The 20,991-nt window shown below is 36.1% G+C and overlaps 1 protein-coding gene across 1 annotated transcript in view; it reads right to left on the bottom strand.

The window, feature by feature from the left end:
* Positions 1-20,991, bottom strand: part of TOPAZ1 (testis and ovary specific TOPAZ 1) — a 119,456-nt gene that overhangs the window by 2,497 nt on the left and 95,968 nt on the right. The window contains 3 exon segments of the mRNA XM_047742265.1: positions 1,323-1,506; positions 4,303-4,506; positions 6,194-6,358. Coding sequence (XP_047598221.1) covers positions 1,323-1,506; positions 4,303-4,506; positions 6,194-6,358 — 553 coding nt within the window.

Below are 20,991 nucleotides of genomic sequence, written 5' to 3'. Positions count from 1 at the left end.
AACCCAGTGCATGTACAGGTATCCAGCTGGGCCCATCTGTGGGACTCGGGGAGGAAAACAGGAGATACATATATGCAGATAATCATATTGCTTGCTGTACCATAAGTAATAACATATTCTGTCTCCAATGCAAAAATCTTGTGTCTTACACTAGGATCTAGGTGACTACGTCACACTGACTGGTAGCCTGCAAATAGAGCCTTCACAGTTCTTGATAAAGGTCATAAAAGGGAGTGTAGCTTCCTCCTTGCCTTTTCTCTCTTAGATCACTCTCTCAGATAAGTTAGCTGTCATGAAGACACTCAAGGAACTGAAGATTCTTGGCAATGACATGTTAATAAGCCATCTAGAAAATGGATCCTCCAGCCTCAGTCAAGCCATCAAGTAGGTGACCTCAACTCCTGACCCACTACCTCAGAGATCCTGAGCCATAACCATACTGCTAAGCTATTCCAAAATTCCTGACCCACAGAAACTAAAATAATATTTGCTGTTTTAAGCTGTTTGGGGATAATTTATATGCAGTAATAGATAATTGATAGGATATCCAAACTGATAATGTGGTTTATACCACCAGTAAACTGAAGAAAGCTTCTTGTCAAAAAACTCTAAAACATGAGATCTTTATTAGTTTCCTGGATAGGCCGATAAGGAATTGGAGTGGTGTAAGCCCAAATTCTGGGACTTTACACAAAATTTGAAGAAATACCAGTCTTTCCAACAGCTACATTATAATATTATGCATTTATAACAATACTTCAAAATCTAGAAACTAGGCTGATGGCTTTATGTTCGACATAATTCTTTACTGAATCAAATAAACCATTGCATATTTCCCTTTTAGACTTGGTTTTTAGATCTTCTGTGTTGACCAGAAAGATAAGTAACTTTTAGATACCTATCTAAAAATCTGTCTGTACACAAGAAAGACTGATTCTTAAAAAGGATCCATTTCCCTGTCCCCAGACAGCATCTTTGAAGTTGCTAATGTGTTTATTAAATGTTACCAGCTTGTTTGGTTTTATGTCTCCAACAGGTCAAATCCTTTTTCAATTTAAATGTTACCAAAGTTTATAAATACATACATATACTAATATATACATACATATACTAATATACTAATATTACATGTAATAAATATGTGAATATGTATGTATACATACACACACATCTATGTATATGTGTTTGTGTGTATATAAAATATGCATTAAAATATATATAATGTTTATTATAAAATATATACAAAAATATTTATATCCTAGGACAGGTGTAGGGAGCCATGAGCTGCTTTTAGCATGCAAACAGAAGTTATATCAACTAACCTTTTCAAAACTATCTGCAGTATCTGTGTAGAAGTTCCAGGACTCTGAATACTACTAGCATTAGATACCAGGAAGATTTCAATAGCTAAAAGCATTTCAATCTCAGATAAATAGGAAGGAATCAGTAGAAGTTTTCTGTATAAATTTCCCTCCAATGGTGGGTAGCAACCCAATGAAAGAGCACCTGGAAATCAAAAAATAGATCACACTTTACCAAAACCCCAAAAGGTGAAAAGCTAGACTTCCACAGGTGACTAATTACTTACCTTACAGAATGATTCTTCACATCAGGCTTATTATACAAATTACATGGTTTATTATACAAATTATATATCCTAGTACATTTGATATTATTCTTTGTAAAATGCTTCTGAAACATTAAATAGGAAGAAATTTATTTTAAAAACTCTGATCTAAATATTAAATTTTTGAACCTCATTGTGGCAACTGCCCATTTATTTCAAACCATAATCAACACAACATAATTTCAAAGTAACTAAAAAACCAGAATAGCAACTCGGGTTTTGTTTTAATGGGATCTGCTCTAATGGCAACTACATATATTTGTAATTATTGACTATCCTGAATTATGAATCCAAAATGTTGAAAAAAGTAGAAATTATAATTTGAAGATTTTTCTGTCACACAGATATACTATGTTTGAGCACTTATTTATACTGCTGTTATAGTTTATGTAATAAACATTTACTGTCTATTCTATGTGTGACATTGAGCTAAGCACTATTTAGATATAAAAATAAGTAAAATATATATCTTTCCTGTAGGTGCTCAGTGTCTTGTAGGTGCTCACCAAGTCATGTTCTAAAAATTTTACTTTTCAAGAAAAGAGATTTAATTTTTAAACTGTTTAGGTGCTTCTTACAAATGATATATAGGGAAATCCCCTTAAGTCCTAAGACATCCAAACCGTATATAGATAGTATTATACTGTTATGTTTTACTGAAACCAATTTAAATCTGTATGTAAAAGTTGTTTAAAATATTTCGTTAGAATAAGTTCTTTAAGAAATCTAATGTGGGGGTTCCTGGGTGGCTCAGTCATTAAGCGTCTGCCTTCGGCTCAGGTCATGATCCCAAGGCCAGGGATCCAGCCCCACATCAGGCTTACTGCTCAGGGGGGAGCCTCCTTCTCCCTCTCCCACTCCCCCTGTGTTCCCTCTCTCACCATCTCTCTCTCTGTCAAATAAATAAATAAAATCTTTAAAAAAAAAAAAAGAAATCTAATGTGGATGATGATGGTTCATCTTTCAGAACTTACTGTGTGCCAGGAACCTGTGTTAAACACATAGATTTTACCTAATTTTAACTGACAGTTTACTACCTTTGAAATTAGGTACAGTGACTCCCACATGATAGGTAAAAGGGCTTTGGGAATCACCCCAGCCTTCTGACTCCACAGATTTTGGATTCCTAAATACTAGATAGTCCCAGCTCCCTAGGTCTCTTAGAGGACAAATCCTATCTACTCATTAACTTTTCTAGCTATTGATAGGTATAATTTACATACATTCTTATTTTACTTTGCTGACCAGATGGGGGAAAGAAGAAATAACAAACTGAATAGAAATTTACCATCATTAACTTTTCCCCCTAAAAGCAAATTTGAAAAGAAAAATATTCCCATTTGGTTTTACAGGAAAAACAATGGAAGGACACACTAATAACATCTCCCTTACTGACTTTTCAGCTCTGAGAGAAAATCAGTATTTTTAGGACTAGGGAGAGCAAATCAGGAGCCATCAGGAAGGCAACTTTATTGTCCCTGGACAGTGGCCTTCTTATTAGTTTGAAAACAAAAAGCAAAGCCAAGGCATAAATAAAGGGAAAGACAATTCACAGAGTGGAGAAAAAAACTGAAATTCATGTATTCCACATGGGACTTGCATCCAGAGTGTATATATATCTATATGTATATTATGTGCATGTGTATATATGTGTGTACTCTTACAACTCAACCAATAAATACAATTAAGAAACATACAAAGAAAAAAATGGGTAAAGGATTTAACAGACATTTCTCCACAAAAGATACACAAATGGCCAATAAGCACATGAAAGGGTGTTCAACATCATTAGTATTATGCAAAATCAAAACCACAATGAAATATCACTTTATATCCACCAAGAAAGCTAAAATAAAAAACACAGTGTAATAAGTGTTGGTGAGGATGTGAAGAAACTGGGTGGCTCAGGTCATGATCTCAGGATTGTGAGATCAACCTTAGAATTCTTTCTCAACTGTCCCTCCCCCTCTCGCTCACTCTCTCTCAAAAAAGAAAAGGAAAAAAAAGTAAATTTAAGACAAATTACTGCAGGAATGCAGAAAAGAATTGTTTTCTGGATTGAGATTCTATACAAAATTACTTCCCAATTCAAATACCTGTGAGGTGGCTGAGATTAGAGAAAGCATTAGTTTTCCAGGCTTACTGGTTAGGGAGAAACAACTGTAAATAGATTAACAATATTCTATTACTAGGAGCCATGCAAAAAACTTATGTATCATGTTCAGTAATGGCAGCCTCTGTACTTCCTTATGTGGCCTGCTATAAAATATTCTAACTTATAAAGATCAGGATATAGCAGGGATGAATAAAATATATAAATACTCCTTAAACTTCATTCTACCAGTTATTTTGCTCCAGTATACTTAAAAGCTAAGCCAAACTGGTTCAAATGCTGTCATTTATTTCCTTTGTGCACCCTCCAGTGCAAAGAAATGAAGATATAGTAAAACAAACAAACAACAACAACAAAAAAAAACCCCAAAAAACAAAAAACCAAGAAAGAATAAGTTTCCAAAGAGAGCACAAATCTGGGTAGACCACTATTATCTGAATGTGTATCAACTGTTCTTTTACATATTTAAATGCCTAGTCATAAAAATTATACAAGGCTTCAGGGTTAGAAAATCAAAGTCAAACTAATGTATCAAATATAAACTTTTTAAAATGTAACTTACTTTTGTAGTGGGCTCTGGCTTTGAGCCATAAACAACTCCTTCCTAAAGAAGTAATTAATCTTCTAAGAAAGGAGAAGTCAATAGGGATGTTCTTTGAAATCATGAATTCTGCTACAGAGGATGACATACCAAGACTGTTGCTTTCTATACAGGCATCCAGAAGTTTATTAAAGAGAAGGCTATACTGTGAGACCTCCACAGTTTCTGGGGGGGGGAAAAAAGATAATGAAATCGATTTTAGTCTCTCCATCTTCTCTCTCTCACTACTTTTCCTTTCTCTCTGTTCCCCTTGTCACTTTGCTTCCCACTATGGGAGTCAGAGTCACTAAAATGCAATCATCTTATAGACTAAGAAACAAATAAGCATTCAACAAAAGAAAACACATTCATTTACTTTGTAACAAAGAATAAGAAAGGAAGCTTGACAATTATTGCAGAGACTGCATTAACACCCATTTGTGATCCCACATGTGTCTGCATCTGCAGTGTCTCAAAATGAATGACTTGCACAGTTCTGCTTGCATTTTCTACAGTTAAGACCTCAGACTTAATTTCCCATGACTAAAAATAAATCACCCCCTAATATTCCTTCTCAAAAACAAATCTTTCATTGGGTATTTCTAGTTCAATTCCTCACTTAGAAGAAAGTGAAGTCACTGCCAAGTCTTTTATTCCCTATATTTAGTCAGTTCAATCTATAACCTAGACTCTGGTCTTTAATATTTGCAGCATCCTTTAGTGATTCAGGCCTTAGCAGGAAATTAATCTCCTTACCTTTTCATCTCTTCCTGAACATCTCTACCAGTAGAACTTCCCTGACTGATAAAGCATTGTGGAATGCCCTTGGGTTAACATTCTGATGAAGTGGTAACCTGCCACTCTGAACCTATCACTCAGCTCATTTTGACCCAAAGCTTTTGCTCATGCTTCCCTTAACATGGACTCTCTTCCTGTTCATATAAGACCTGAATGTTAGGATTCAAGAGCACTACCTACTATTGCCCACATTAATATTCCCTTTATTTGAATTTGTCATTTATTAATTTCTTCCAATTATTCCATGTTTCCCTATGTTCCAAGGTAATGGAAACTAAAATCTATATTTATAGGGGCGCCTGGGTGGCTCAGTGGGTTAAGCCGCTGCCTTCGGCTCGGGTCATGATCTCAGGGTCCTGGGATCGAGTCCCACATCGGGCTCTCTGCTCAGCAAGAAGCCTGCTTCCCTCTCTCTCTCTCTCTCTCTGCCTTCCTCTCCATCTACTTGTGATCTCTCTCTGTCAAATAAATAAAATCTTTAAAAAATAAAAAAATTAAAAAAAATAAAATCTATATTTATATATAGTAAGTAATAGAAAAAGTATTCTTCATTATTCTAATACAATGAATTTTGACCACATAAAGCTTGCTGTGGGCATTACTGTTTGCTGCTGATCTGACAGGTAGGGAAAGGGGATTGATGAAAACAGTTGGGAAATGCCGACAACCCAAAGGTAAGCACCCCTGCTTTAAAAAAATAAAACAAAAATCAGAAAAGCATATTCAATTTTCAGAGAACAGATTTGCAGAAAACAGTATCATTAAAAATATATGTTGAGCCAAAACAGGTGCAGAACTGTTTCTTCTTTAAACATCAGATGGAGATGCCTGGGTTCTCAGTCAGTTGAGTGTCTGCCTTTGGCTCAGGTCATGATCCCAGGGTCCTGGGATGGAGTCCTGCGTTGGGCTCCTTGCTTGGTGGGGAGTCTGCTTCTCCCTCTGCCTGCCCCTCCCAGCTTGTGCTCTTTCTCTCTCTCTAATAAATAAAGAAAATCTTAAAAAATTAAAAAAAAAAAAACCAGATGGACAATAGATTAATTGAAACTTTTGAAACAACAGATTCATTGAAACATACCTTGAGAATTTTGAAAACCTGGTAGATTTTGCAAAACTTCAAATGTCTGTCTATAAAGGCTCTTGGCTAAGATTTCATGTGCAATTGTACAGAGCAGATTATGTCGATTGAGTACATCCAGTCTATCACAAGGCCACAGTGGTGTATTGATGATCCATTCTGACTCTTCCAAAAAGAGAAAGGTACTAATACTTTTACTACGGAAATTACACTTAACAGTATAATCACAACTGTTTTCAAATATGTTAAGCATCAAAACTTAAGTATGTGTTCAGAAAAGATAACAATGACTCAAATTCATTAAAAACAACTTATATAGTGATGATCACCATCCTAAGGAGATGCAAACTAATGAGCACTTTGTTATATGTATTTTTTAATTCTTCATTTTTCTAAGTGTACAAATCAGTTATTGATTCTGAAGTTAATGTTTATTTTTGCATGACAATGTTTTGACTATAGTGAATATTTGTTATAATGTAAAATATTATTTGTGTGGACAAGTTTAACAACTTTACAATAAAGAATACATAATTTAGGGGCCCCTGGGTGGCTCATTCGGTTAAGCTTCCATCTCTCTTGATTTCAGCTCAGATCATAATCTCTAGGTCAAGAGATCAAGCCCTACACTGGGCTCTGCACTCAGTGTAGAGTTGGCTTGAGATTCTCTCCTTTCCCCCTACCCCTTCCCTGCTCGCACACACACTCTCTCTCTCTCAAATAAATAAAAGGGGAACCTGGGTGACACAGTCAAGTTAAGCATCATACTCTTGGATTCAGCTCAGTTTGTGATCTTAGGGACATGAGACTGAGCTCTATGTCAGGCTCCACAATCAGTGTGGAGCATGCTAACATTTCTCCTTCTGCCCCTTTAACACTTGAATGGTCTCTCTCTCTCTCAAATAAATAAACCTTTAAAAAACAAAATACATAAATAAAATCTTTTAAAAATACATAATTTGATTAGTTATTTTGGAGAACAGGTTTTTCCCACCAATTTCTTAAACAATTTTTATTATAAAATATTTTATATGTACACAATATCTAATGTACATAAGTTATAAAAACATAATAAAGTTTTATGTACCTTTCATTCAGCTTTAAAAAAAGAATATTACCTATAGTTGCTGAGGTTCCTTGATTTCTGCCCTGATTTGCATATCAAAAGCAATAGGAGACTGTAATACAGAACACTGAGGTGCTAAAACATTAGATATGTCAGTATTTTATCATTTACCTAATTCCCTCAATCATCATACACAAGATACATAAATGAAACATTGTTATATAACAAATCACATTTCCATGTTCTTTTTAAACTGGACTAAGTATAGGAGACATTTTTCCTTTGTGACCTTCCCAGCACAATAAATACAAAAGGTATTAAAGAAAGATTTGGCAATTCACGTATACAATGCCAAAATAAAGCCTTAATTGTCCAGTATAACTTTAAAACAGGAGCTTATTGTTAAATTACTAGAGCCCACTTGATTGACCGATTGCTTGACTTGCCTTATAGTATGTGCTAGGCAATGTTTTACAAATATTGGTGCTCATTTAAACAGATACTTTCATTACTCCCAAATTTGCTTAAATTTTACTATATCAAGAAATTTAGATGAACTTATCTTCTGAAAGACTACCTAAATCATCTGTTAACATAATTCTCATTTCCTCCCAATAATTCCCCAAAATAAAACCACTAAATCACCATTCCTTATAAACTGAATTTTATTTTTATCAAATAAGTTCAATTATTTTTTGTTAAACATATATCTGGTAGATATGTCATATTTATAAAAAGTAGACTACTATGTGGTCTTTTCTCATAACAATTACATTGTTCTTCATTTAGTACTCATTTTTAAATTATTAAGGTAGAATAATGGTCCCTTTTTTGAAAGAATAGATGGTATTTTAGGAGATTCATTTTGAAATCTTAACAAACTGTGTAGCTATCTTAAAGAATCTGAGTAAGTTGGTCATTTTATGTACCAAAGTTAACTGGTAATTGGGAAGACTGGTAATTGGGAAGTCATTTGGAAATTAACAGCTTTTAACTAATCCACCCCATCATGACTCTATCACCTTTATGAATATTTTATAAGAACTCTTATGAGAGGGCCCCTGGGTGCCTCAGTCAGTTAAGCGTCTGCCTTCCACTCAGGTCATGATCCCAGAGTCTTGGGATCAAGTCCCCTTGTCAGGCTCCCTGCTCAGTGGGGAGTCTGCTTCTCTGCCCCTCCCCTGGCTGGTGCTTTCTTCCTCTCTCTCTTACTAACTCACTCTCTCTCTCTAATAAAAAAAAAAAAATTTTAAATCTTTAAAAAAAAAAAAAAAGGACTCTTATGAGAATTAAATTTTCAAAAACAAAACCAGTTTACTTGTGTAAATACTAGGCTTATGGTAGTAAAAGTTCTCATTGCATTAACCCTGTTTTTCTCTGTTCCACAGTTGGGAATATTTTCCATTTGTCTAAAAAATCTGAGTCAAAGGGCAAGTAAATTTTCTATAATATCAATTCTTTATCTACTTACCTTCCAACATATGCATATTTAATCATTACTCATGCAAGATTTTGAATATAGGGCACTAAGAATATAAAGACTATTAATATGGTCTGCAGAAAATGAATCTCCAGGCTAGTCAGTGAGATTACCAAATTACTACTCTTTACCATAGTGAATAATGCATATACCATAAGGAATATCTAAAGATACCTTCCCCCTTTAATATATACATTTATTATAATCCCAATCAAATTTCCTACAGAACTATATGAAAAACTGACTCAGTAACTCTGAAATTCATCCAAAAGAATAAGCACTTGAGAATGTAAATAATAGTTTTGGAAGAGAAGGTTGCCTAAATAGATATTATCACATATTCTAAAACCAACTAAAAAGAGTTTGGTGCTGCCACAGAAACAGAAATCCCTGGGAGAGAAAGCTAGTACAGAAATAGACATAAGCAGACACAAGATTCTAATATAAGGTAAAAGTGGCATTTCAAATAAGTGAATAAAGGGCGAGTTGTGACATTTTGGGGAAATAAAATTACATTCCTACCTCATATCAAAATTTAAATCTGGTAATGAGACCAAAATTTTGAAAAACATAAGGTAAATATATAATTTTGAGATCGCTAAGGACTACCTAAAGCATGATACAAAACAAAAATTAGGAGTAATTTAAAAAGCAGAAACAGACCCATAAATGCTGAGAATAAACTGTGGTGGACAGGGAATAAACAAAATAGGTCAAGGAGAGTGGGAGATAAAGGCTTCTAGTTATGAAACGAATAAGTCATGGGAATAAAAGATATAGCACAGGGAATATAGCCAATGGTGTTCTTTTTTTTTAATTTTAAGATTTTATTTATTTGACAGAGATACAGCAAGAAAGGGAACACAATGTGCAGGGGGAGGGGGAGAGGGTGAAGCAGGCTTCTGGCTGAGCAGGGATCCTGATGCGGGGCTCAATCCTAGGACCCTGAGATCATGACCTGAGCTGAAGGCAGACATTTAACAACTGAGCCACCCAGCGCCCCTAGTCAAAGGTATTCTAATAGCACTGTACGGTGATAGATGCTAGCTATGCTTGTAGTGAACATAAACATAATGTATAGGGATGTTGAGTCACTATGTTGTACACTTGAAACTAATGTAATATAGTGTGTTGGGTATACTAAAAAAGGGAATATTTAAAAAATTAAAAGTTATACCAAAAAAAATACTAAAAAGATAAAAAGCAGTTTATGTTTTAGTAGAAAAAGGCCAGATGGGCAAAAGAAAAACAAAAATGCAAAAATATCATAAAGTTAAAGGAAAATGAAAAACTAAAAAATATTTGCAAATATCCCAACAGATCAAGGACTAATATCTTTAATGTTAATTAAGGCTAGTCAGTGAGATTATCAAATAACTATATCATTAATTAATAACAATATTATTAAGAAAGAACTCTCATAATATTAAGGGGCATAACTTACAGTACGGTATTTCCTAAGTGTGATAAATATGCATCACTGATTTAAGTACCTGACTGTTAGTTACATAATTTTAGTAATTTGTGTATTACAAAAATTATAAAAATAAAAAAGCACATTAAGTATAAAAAACAGATTAAACTGGTGATTTCATAGGATTTATTGTTCAGGATGAGCCCAGGCTGGTTGATTTACTTTAAAATAATATTCATATTTTGGGGGATCTGGGTGGCTCATTTGGTTAAGCATCCAACTCTTGATTTCGGGGAGTCTGCTTGAGATTTCGCTCTCTCCTTCTCCCTCTGCCTCTCCCCCCCACTCATATGCACTCTCTCTAAAATAAATCTTTAAAAAAATGTTTATTTTTAAAATATAAATAGTCGCTACAGAAAGTTAAAGCAAAACAGAAAGTACAAAGAAAAAATTAACAAAAACCTAATGCATCACTCAAAATGACCAGTGGTCATATTTGATGAAAATTATTTGGGAAGGAGGTGTTAATGACCTAAATAGTGGCTATGCTTACATAGGTAGATACAAGTGAAACTGTTATATGAAAACAGAGACTGAAGAAGATGGCCTGGTCTAACACAACATTGTGCTGAACAGAGCCTTCCAATGATTGAAAATGAAGATGATACAGTTTTTGTAAATATTAACATTGTTTATATGCTTATATTAGTACTGCAATAATAGTCACTGGTCTAGGTATTCAAGCTAACCTGTATGCTAAATGCAGAAAGATTAACACTTTTCTAAACAAACCAAAAGAAACACACACACACACACACGCTTTAAACTATTCTAGTCTACAGCAATAGAGATGGACCTTGAGAGCATTATGCTAGGAGAAATAAGAGAAAAAGAGAAAGACAAATACTGTATGATCTCACTTATATGTGGAATCTTAAAAAAAACACAAACTCCTAGGGCTGCCTGGGTGACTCAGCTGGTTAAGCATCTGTCTTTGGCTCAGGTCATGATCCCTGGGTCCTAGGATCAAGCCACATCAGGCTCCCTGTTCACTGGGATGTCTGGTTCTCCCTTTCCCTCCCCCTCTGCTCCTCCCCCTTGTGCTTATGCACTTTCTCTCACATAAATAAATAAAATCTTTAAACACACACACACACACATATTTCCTAGAAAAAGAGATCAGATTTGTGGTTGCCAGAAGTGGGAGGTAGGAAAATGGATGAAGGTGGTCAAAAGGCACAAAATTCCAATTATAATATTGGGGATGTAATATACAACATGGTGACTATAGTTAACACTGCTCTATGACATACAGAAAAGTTGTTGAGAGTAGATCCTAAGCCTTCTCATCACAAGGGAAAAAGCAATTTTTTTTTTTTTTTGGTATCTGTATGAAATGATGGATATTAGCTAAACTTAGAGTACTAATTGATTCACAACATATGTGTCATTATGTTATACTCCTTAAACTTACACAGTAGTGTGTATCAATTATATCTCAATAAAACTAGGAAAAAATCTAGAACAAAAACTCCTCCACACATTTCCTCCCTAGGAAGGTGCAAAGATAGTTAAAGGAAGAAAATCTGTAAGTAATGTATAATAAAAATGGTAATACTTAATAGCACTGGTTAACAAACTAAAGGAATGACTTGAGGAAGTGTGGTTTAGGGACACAAGATCAGAATCACCATCTTCCTCAGGTGGATGAGTAGGTTAGATCCGGGTCTTTTTGTGTGGTTTGTGTTTTGGCTCTAGTTGTAATTTCATGAAGTCTATTTAGAGGAAAGACTAGGGAATTAACAGTACTGGTATAAGGCTTAAAAATATGGACTTTGCAACCAGACAGACCTAGACTGGAATTCTTGCCTCATACTTATTTGCTGCATGATCTTCTCTGAACCTCAGTGTCTTCATCTTGGGATACCTTCACCTACCTCATTGGGTTAGTGCTGATTAAATGAGATGACACAAGTAACAAACTTAGCACAATGCTTTGGTATATAGCAAATACTCACATTATTAAATCAATAATGAAGAGAAAGACTAAAATCTGAAAAGAGACCAAGAACATGAACTAGTAATTCACAAAAAAGGAATAAGAGTTAAATTTTCTAATAAACAATATATGTATAGTACATTAAAGCAGTTAACAGTCATTTCTGGGTAGACTGCATAAGGAATTTCTATCATCGGTTTTTCTTATCTACCTTTTCTTATTTCTTGATAATGAATATGTGTGACTTACATTAAGGCAATAATTTATTCTAAAGTTCAAGGGCAGCTTCTCAAGAAATGGCATAACTTTTTATAAAATGTATATTCTAAAGAGTTAAGACACTTATTCTTCAGCCTTGAAACAATCATTATATAAATTATGATTTTAAGGCTCTTTTTTTTATGCTGGTAAGGGGAGAAGGCAGGAATATGTTGTTCAATTGTCAAGAGAGAAGCTACTAGTGCTGAGAAAGAGTTTTAAATGTCAAACTAAAAAGCCAAAATAATAGATTTCTTCTCATCATAAAGTCTACCACTCACTAAAATGTGTAAAATATTCTGCATTTCTCAAACATGACTAATGTATAACTCTTCTACAGAAAGTTTAGTAGGTAATAAGTGCATATTTTTTTCAAAAGGAAAAAATATGTAAAAAGTTAATCTGCCACTTATCCCTGTCCTCCAATCACTCAATTCCTCTTCCCAGAAGCAACCACTACCATTTGTTTCTGGTGCATCCTTCAACAAATATTTTAAGGGTATAAAAGCAAATATGTATGTTTGATCAATATTACTTATTTTTGTTACTGTGCAACTATTCTGCACATTCCCTTTTTCACCTGGCAATAGATCCTGCAGATAATTCCAAATGAGTATCTATCTGCCTCATTCTACTCCATCATATGGCTATCACCCTGTTAATCAACTGGTACTTAATGGACCTTTAAGTTATATGAATCCTTTGTTATCACTGTTGATGGTGAAAAATAAAAAAAGATTCTGGGTAACTTATAGTACAAACACTTGCGTTTGCAGGAGAAATTCCTAGAAATAGAGATGATATATAAAAGGAAATAAGCATGCCTAAATTTTGACAGATATTTAGTCAATAAACTGCTAAAGACAATGTATATGAATGCCTGTTTCTCTATACTCTCAGGAAAAGTATATCACTAAACTCTTGTTTTGCTAGTCTGACAGTAACTTTAATATGAAACTTTAATATGTATTTCATATTACATAATATGTATTACATAATATGTATTTCATAATACGTGAGTATTACTCTCACGTATTACAAGTGAGATAGAGACCTTTGTATTTCCTTTCTACAGACAGGTCAGTTTACTGCAGAATTCTTTTAAGAACAAAACAATTCTGGGGGAGGGGCAAGATGTGGCAGAGTATGGGACCTCATTTCATCTCCTCCCCCAAATTTAGCTGTAAATCTATTATCAAACCATTCTGAACACATACAAATTCAACCTCAGATGTAAGAATATTTATCTGGATCTACACAAGCAGAAAAATTACCCCTTTTTGCCAGGTAGGAGGTACAGAACCTTGAATCTTCTGGGGAAATATCCAAAGATAAGTGGACAGGGGAGGAAGCCTCCATAAGCCAGACACCAGAAAGTGATATAACACCAGGGCAAAAAAAATCAGGACCTTTGGAAATCTATCTAGTGAGAAGCATCCCCTTCTGAAAAGGGCACAGGGAGTGAAGAAGGGCAGAATTCTAGGTATCATTGTGGACTCAGGATTTCCAGAAGACTCTGAAAGAACGGGGAGCCCAAAGTGATAGAATACTCAAGCAGTAGAGTGGGGAGACTGGTTATGGTCAGCAAGCCCAGAGGGTACTTTCAACTCTGGGCACCATAAATGGTGAGCAGAGCCTGGACAGAGAAAGACCTCTGCCTGACTACTCTGGAAAGGACTAGAAGGTGCGGGCTGTCTAATATCCTAGGGGAGACATAGAACAGCTTGTGCCCATGATAGGGACAGCTCTCAGGGCAGTGTGGCCCATGAAGAGATGCTGAGGCAGTACTGAGCATGACCTAGGAACTGTGAAAAATGGTGCACATGGAGCCCATGGCTGCTGGCAGTTGCAGAGTCACAAGGCCCAAAGACGCTGGTGGGTCCCCATGACTCCCTGGGAGAGGTGCCCTGGGCACAAACTGCATGAATCTGTGGAGTTTGGTACATTCAGAGGTAGAAATAGATTGCCCTGAAACATCTGTTAGCAGGTGGGGGTACGACACCACAACACTGGGGCTCTGGGCTCAAGATTCCTGCATGGCCATGTTTGTTCTGACCCTCTAAAGAGAAGTGGAAAGATGCCAAAGAACAAAAGTCCTGCAGCCAACCAGCTCACATTAAGCCCATCCCCCTGACAAGGGGTGGGGCAATTCCACCCAGGCAAAGACACCTGAGTAGCAGGCCGCTCCCCCAGAAGACAGACTGGAAGAACAGGTTTCAAATAAGCAAAGCTTATTTCTGTCAAATAAATAAATAAAATCGTAAAAAAAAAAAAAAAAAAAAGGGAGGGGGTAGTAAAACTCTAACGCCCAGGGAAAATGATATAGGGAGCTCCAGGTGTTCCTTCACAACTTGCTTATACTGCAGGGTAAACTTTCCATTTCTTTTTTAGTTTCTTAGTTTGTTGTTGTTGTTGTTGTTGTTGTTTAACCCTGTTCCTGTTTCAAATAGATTATTTCCCAACCTATGTTTTTAAGTCGCTTCTTAATTTTATTTTTTCACATATGTTTTATAGACTTATGTCCCACACTAGCCCATTTTTCATTCTATTCAATTTTATCTTAATATATATGTCAGTTCTGATTTCTTTGCAATTTGGGGATATAGTGTCTTCTAATACACAGACCAAAAATCAAGCAGGAACAGGCAGATCACCCTGCTGTGTCTACCTGAGAGATTATAATCACTCTTCCCACACCCCCCACCCTTTATTTATTTTCTCTTTTCTTTGTTTCTTTTTTTATTGTTTTGGATCATCTTGGCTCTGGTGGCATATCTGTGGTAGCTTTCAACAACTTCAGATTTTTTTCTAAGGTGCATTTTGTTTGTGTAGTGGTTGATATTTTAGATTCTGTACATTCCCTCAACCATCCCTCAACAGAATGACTAGGAGGAGGAACTCCTAACAAAGAAAAGAACCAGAAACAATGTCCTCTGCCACAGGTCTAATGAACATGGATATAAGCAAGGTGTCAGAGATAGACTTCAGGGTAGCAACCATGAAGTCAATAACTAGGCTTAAGAAAAGCATTAGTGACAATATCGAATCTCTAAGGGCAGAAATGAGGTTGAATCAAGCCAAACTTTAAAATGCCATGAACAAGATACGGTCTAAACTAAATACTTTAACAGCCAGGGTACATGAGGCAGCAGAACGAATTAGTGATCTAGAAAATAAACTGACAAAAAGGAAAGAAGCTGACGAAGATAGGGATAGGCAGCTAGTAACCCATAAGAACAGAATAACACCATGAAATATTCCAATGTCAGAATTATTGTGATCCCTGGGGAGATGGAGAAAGAGAGAGGACTAGAGGGTATATTTGAGCAAATTAGAGCTGAGAATTTCTCTAATCTGGGGAAGGAAACAAGCATTTGTGCCCAAGAGGCAGAGAAGATTCCTACCAAAAATCAATAAAAACAGATCAACACACTGACATATACTACTAGTGAAGCTTGCAAATCTTAGAGCCAAAGCAGCTATCCTGAGAGCAGCTAGGGAGAAAAAATATCTTATGTACAGAGGGAGGAACATCAGAATAACATCAGACCTGTCCACAGAGACCTGGAAAGCCAGAAAAGGCTAGCAAGACATATTCAGGATACTAAATGAGAAGAACATGCAGCCCAGGATACTTTATCCAGCAAGGCTGTTATTCAGAATGGATGGAGAAAGAGCTTACAGTACCAGCAGAAACTTAAAGAATATGTGATCATCAAGCCAGCCTACAAGAAATATAAAGGGAAATTAATTAAAAGAAGAAAGAAAACCTAAAATAATATAGATCAGAAATTTATAGAGACAATCTATGGAAACATGAACTTTAAAGGCAACACAATGGCACTAATTTCATATCTTTCAATAGTTACTCTCAACGTGAATGGGCTGAATGCTCCCATTAAAAGCCACAGGGTTTCAGACTGGATAAAAAAGCAGGACCCACCCATATGCTGTCTATAAGAGACTCATTTTGAACCTACAGACACCTCCAGATTGAAAGTGAGAGGATGGAGAATGACTTATCATGCCAAAAGACCTCAAAAGAAAGCTGAGGTAGCAATTCTCACATCAGACAAATTAAATTTTAAACCAAAAACCATAGTAAGAAGTGTAGAGGGACACTATATCATACTTAAAGGGTCTATCCAACAAGAAAATCTAACAATCGTAAATATCTACGCCCCCAACATGGGAAGAGCCAACTACATATAACAACTATTAACCAAAATAAGGAATCATAACTGATAATAATACATTAATAGTAGGAGGCTTCAACACTTCACTCAAGGCAATAGATTGATCATCTAACCAGAAGATCAAATAAGAAATAAGAACTTTGAAGGACACAATGGACCAGATGGACTCCGTAGATAAATACGGAATAATCCATCCTAAAACAACAGAATACTAATTCTTCTCGAGTGCACATGGAACTTTCTCCAGAATAGACCACATACTGGGTCACAATTCAGGTCTCAACCAAGACCAGAAGATTGAGATTATTCCCTGAATATTTTCAGACCACAATGCATTGAAATTGGAACTCTACCACAAAGAAAAATTTGGAAGGAATGCAAACACTTGGAGGTTAAAAAGCATCCTACTAAAGAATGAATGGATCAATCAGGAAATTAAACAGGAACTTAAACAATTCATGCAAACCAATGAAAATGAAAACACACTGGTTTTCAGTGGGAACCTATGGGATACTGCAAAGGCAGTCCTTAAACACAGCCATCCAAACCTCTCTCAAAAAATTAGAAAAATCCAGGAAGGACAGCTACCTTTACACCTACAGCATCTGGAAAAGAATAACAAATAAAGCCAAACAAAGCAGAAGAGAAATAATGAAGATTAGAGTAGTAATCAATGAAACAGAAACCAGAAGAACAGAATAGATCAATGAACTAGAAGCTGATTCTTTGAAAGAATTAATAAGATCAATAAACCTCTGGCCAGACTTATGCAAAAGAAAAGAGAAAGGACCCAAATTAATAAAACCATGAATGAAAGAGGAGAAATCAGGACCAATACCAAGAAAATAGAGACAATTATTAGAACTTGTTACCAGCAGCTGTATGCCAACAAACTAGGCAATCTGGAAGAAGTGGATGCATTCCTGGATACTTATAAACTACCAGGATTGAAACAGGAAGAAAAAGACAATCTGAACATACTAATAACCAGCAAGGAAATTGAAGCAATAATCAAAAACCTCCCAAAAAATGAGACTCCAGGGCCAGACAGCTTCCCAGCAGCATTCTACCAAACACTGAAAGAAGAAATCACACCTATTCTACTGAAGCTGTTCCAAAAAATAAAAATGGAAGGAAAATTTCCAAACTCATTCTATAAGACCAGCATTACCCTGATCCCAAAACCACATAAAGACCCAAATGATTCTCTGAATTGATGCAGAAAAGGCATTTGACAAACTACATCATCCTTTTCTGACTAAAACTCTTCAAAATATAGTGACAGAGGGAACATACCTCAGTATCATAAAACCATCTATGAAAAGCCCATAGCAAATATCATTCTCAATGGGGAGAAACTGAGAGCTTTTCCCTTAAGGCCAGGAACACGACAGGGATGCACACTTTAACCACTTCTGTTCAACATAGTACTAGAAGTCCTAGCCTCAGCAATCAGAAAGCAAAAAGAAAGAAAAGGTATTCAAATTGGCAAAGAAGTTAAACTCTCTCTCTTTGCAGATGACATGATGCTGTATGTGGAAAACCTGAAGACTCCACCCCCGGATTATTAGAACTCATATAGCAATTCAGCAACATGGCAGAAAACAAAATCAATGCACAGAAATCAGTGGCATTTCTATAAACTAACAATGTGACTAAAGAAAGAGAAATTAAGGAATCAATTCCACTTACAATAGCACCAAAAACTACAGATACCTAAGAATAAACTGAACCAAAGAGGTAAAGGATCTATCCTCTAGAAACTACAGAACACTTATGAAAGAAATTGAGGAAGACACAAAGAGATGGGAAAATATTCCATGTTAATGGATTGAAGGAATAAACATTGTTAAAATGTCTATCCTGCCCAGAGCAATCTACACTTTCAATGCAATCCCTATCAAAATACCATCAACATTTTTCAAGAGCTGGAACAAACAATCCTAAAATTTGTATGGAACCAGAAAAGACCTGAAATTGCCAGGGGATTGTTGAAGAAGAAAACCAAAGCTGGGGCACCACAATGCCTGACTTCAAGCTACATTACAAAGCTGTGATCACCAGAATAACATGGTATTGGCACAAAAATAGACACATAGAGCAATGGAACAGAAGAGAGACCCCAGAAATGGACCTTCAAACTCTATGGTTAACTAATCTTCAACAAAGCAGGAAAGAATATCCAATAGAGGGGCGCCTGGGTGGTTCAGTGGGTTAAGCCGCTGCCTTCGGCTCAGGTCATGATCTCAGGGTCCTGGGATCGCATCCCGCATCAGGCTCTCTGCTCAGCAGGGAGCCTGCTTCTCTCTCTCTCTCTCTCTCTCTCTCTCTCTCTCTGCCTATCTACTTGTGATCTCTGTCTGTCAAATAAATAAATAAAATCTTAAAAAAAAAAAGAATATCCAATAGAAAAAAAGTCTCTTTAACAAATGGTGCTGGGAAAATTGGACAGCCACATGCAGAAGAATGAAACTCGACCATTCTCTTATACCATACACAAAGATAAACTCAAAATGGATGAAAGGCCTTAATGTGGGACAAGAATCCATCAAAATCCTAGAGGAGAACATAGGCAGTAACCTCTTCAACATTGGCCACAGCAACTTCTTTCATGACATGCCTCTAAATGCAAGGGAAACAAAAGTAAACATGAACTCTGGGATTTCATTAAGATAAAATCTTCTGCACAGCAAAGGAAATAGGTAACAATACTAAGAGACAACACATGGAATGGGAGAAGATATGTGCAAATAACATTACGGATAAAGGGCTGGTATCCAATGTCTATAAAGAACTTCTCAAATTCAACACCCAAAAAAGAAAGAATCCAGTCAAGAAATGAACAGAAGACATAAACAGACACTTCTCCAAAGACATACAAATGGCTAACAGACACATGACAAAATGTTCAACATCACTAGCCATCATGGAAATACAAATCAAAACCACAATGAGATGGCACGTTACACCATTAAATGGCATAATTACCAAGACAGGAAACAACAAGGTTGGTGAGGATGTGAATAAAAGGGAACCCTCTTATGCTGTTGGTGGGAATGGAAGCTGGTATAGCACTCTGGAAAACAGTATGGAAGTTCCTCAAGAAGTTAAAAATAGAGTTACCCTATGACCCAGCAAATGTACTAGGTATTTACCCCAAAGATACAGATGTAGTGAAAAGAAGGGGCACATGCACTCCAATGTTCATAGCAGCAATGTCCACAATAACCAAACTGTGGAAGGAGCCGAGATGCCCTTCAACAGATTAATGGATAAAGATGTGGTTCATATATACATGGAATATTACTTAGTCATCAGAAAGATGAATACCTACCATTTGCACTGACATGGGTGAAACCGGAGGGTATTATATTAAGTGAAATAAACAGAGAAAGACAATTATCATATGGTTTCACTCATATGTGGAACATAAGGAATAATATGGAGGACCTCAGGGGAAGGGAGGAAAAACTGCAAAGAAATCAGAGTGGGAGACAAACTATGAGAGACTCTGGAAACTGGGAATCAAACTGAGGGTTACAGAAGGGAAGGGAGTAGGGAAATGGAGTAACCAGGTTATGGGTATTAAAGAGGGCATGTGTGGTGTTGAGCACTAGGTGTTATATGCAACTGATGAATCACTGAACACTACATCAAAAAGTAATGATGTATTTTATGTTGGCTAACTGAACATAATTTAAAAAATAATTTAAAAGAAAGCAAAAAAACCAAAAAACAGAAAACAAACAAACAAACCTGATTTTGAAGCACCAAAGAAGAAAAAATAATAAAACAATTCTGGGAAGAAGTCAGCATACTTTTGTGGGTCCTTCTTTGGAAGAAGTAAATTTGTATGTATGGGGGTGCCTGGGTGGCTCAGTGGGTTAAAGCCTCTGCCTTCAGCTCAGGTCATGGTCCCAGGGTCCTGGGATCGAGCCCAGCATCGGGCTCTCTGCTTGGCAGGGAGCCTGCTTCCTCCTCTTTCTCTGCCTGCCTCTCTGCCTACTTGTGAACTCTGTCTGTCAAATAAATAAATAAAATCTTTAAAAAAAAATTTGTATTTATGAAAATGACTTTTGGGTACATGGGTGGTTCAATTGGTTAAGTGCCTGCCTTCAGCTCAGACCATGGTCCCAGGGTCCTGGGATCAAGCCCCACGTAGGGGTCCCTGATCAGTGGGAAGTCTGCCTCTCCCTCTCCCTCTGCCTGCTGCTCTCCCTGCTTATGCCCTTTTTCTCTCTCTCTGACAAATAAAATATATTTTTAAAAGTGACTTTCAATTGAAATGGTCCCTGAAAAAGGGAATCCTGTGTTTTTAACTTATACAAATTTTAAAGGTAACAGTGAAATTGTAAAAATTTAACATCTCCATAGACCATCCCAAA

Source organism: Lutra lutra, chromosome 1 (assembly GCF_902655055.1).
Source record: "Lutra lutra chromosome 1, mLutLut1.2, whole genome shotgun sequence".
Classification (NCBI taxonomy): Eukaryota; Metazoa; Chordata; class Mammalia; order Carnivora; family Mustelidae; genus Lutra; species Lutra lutra.
Note: the sequence above shows the minus strand (reverse complement) of the source record. Positions and strands in the feature narration are given on the sequence as shown.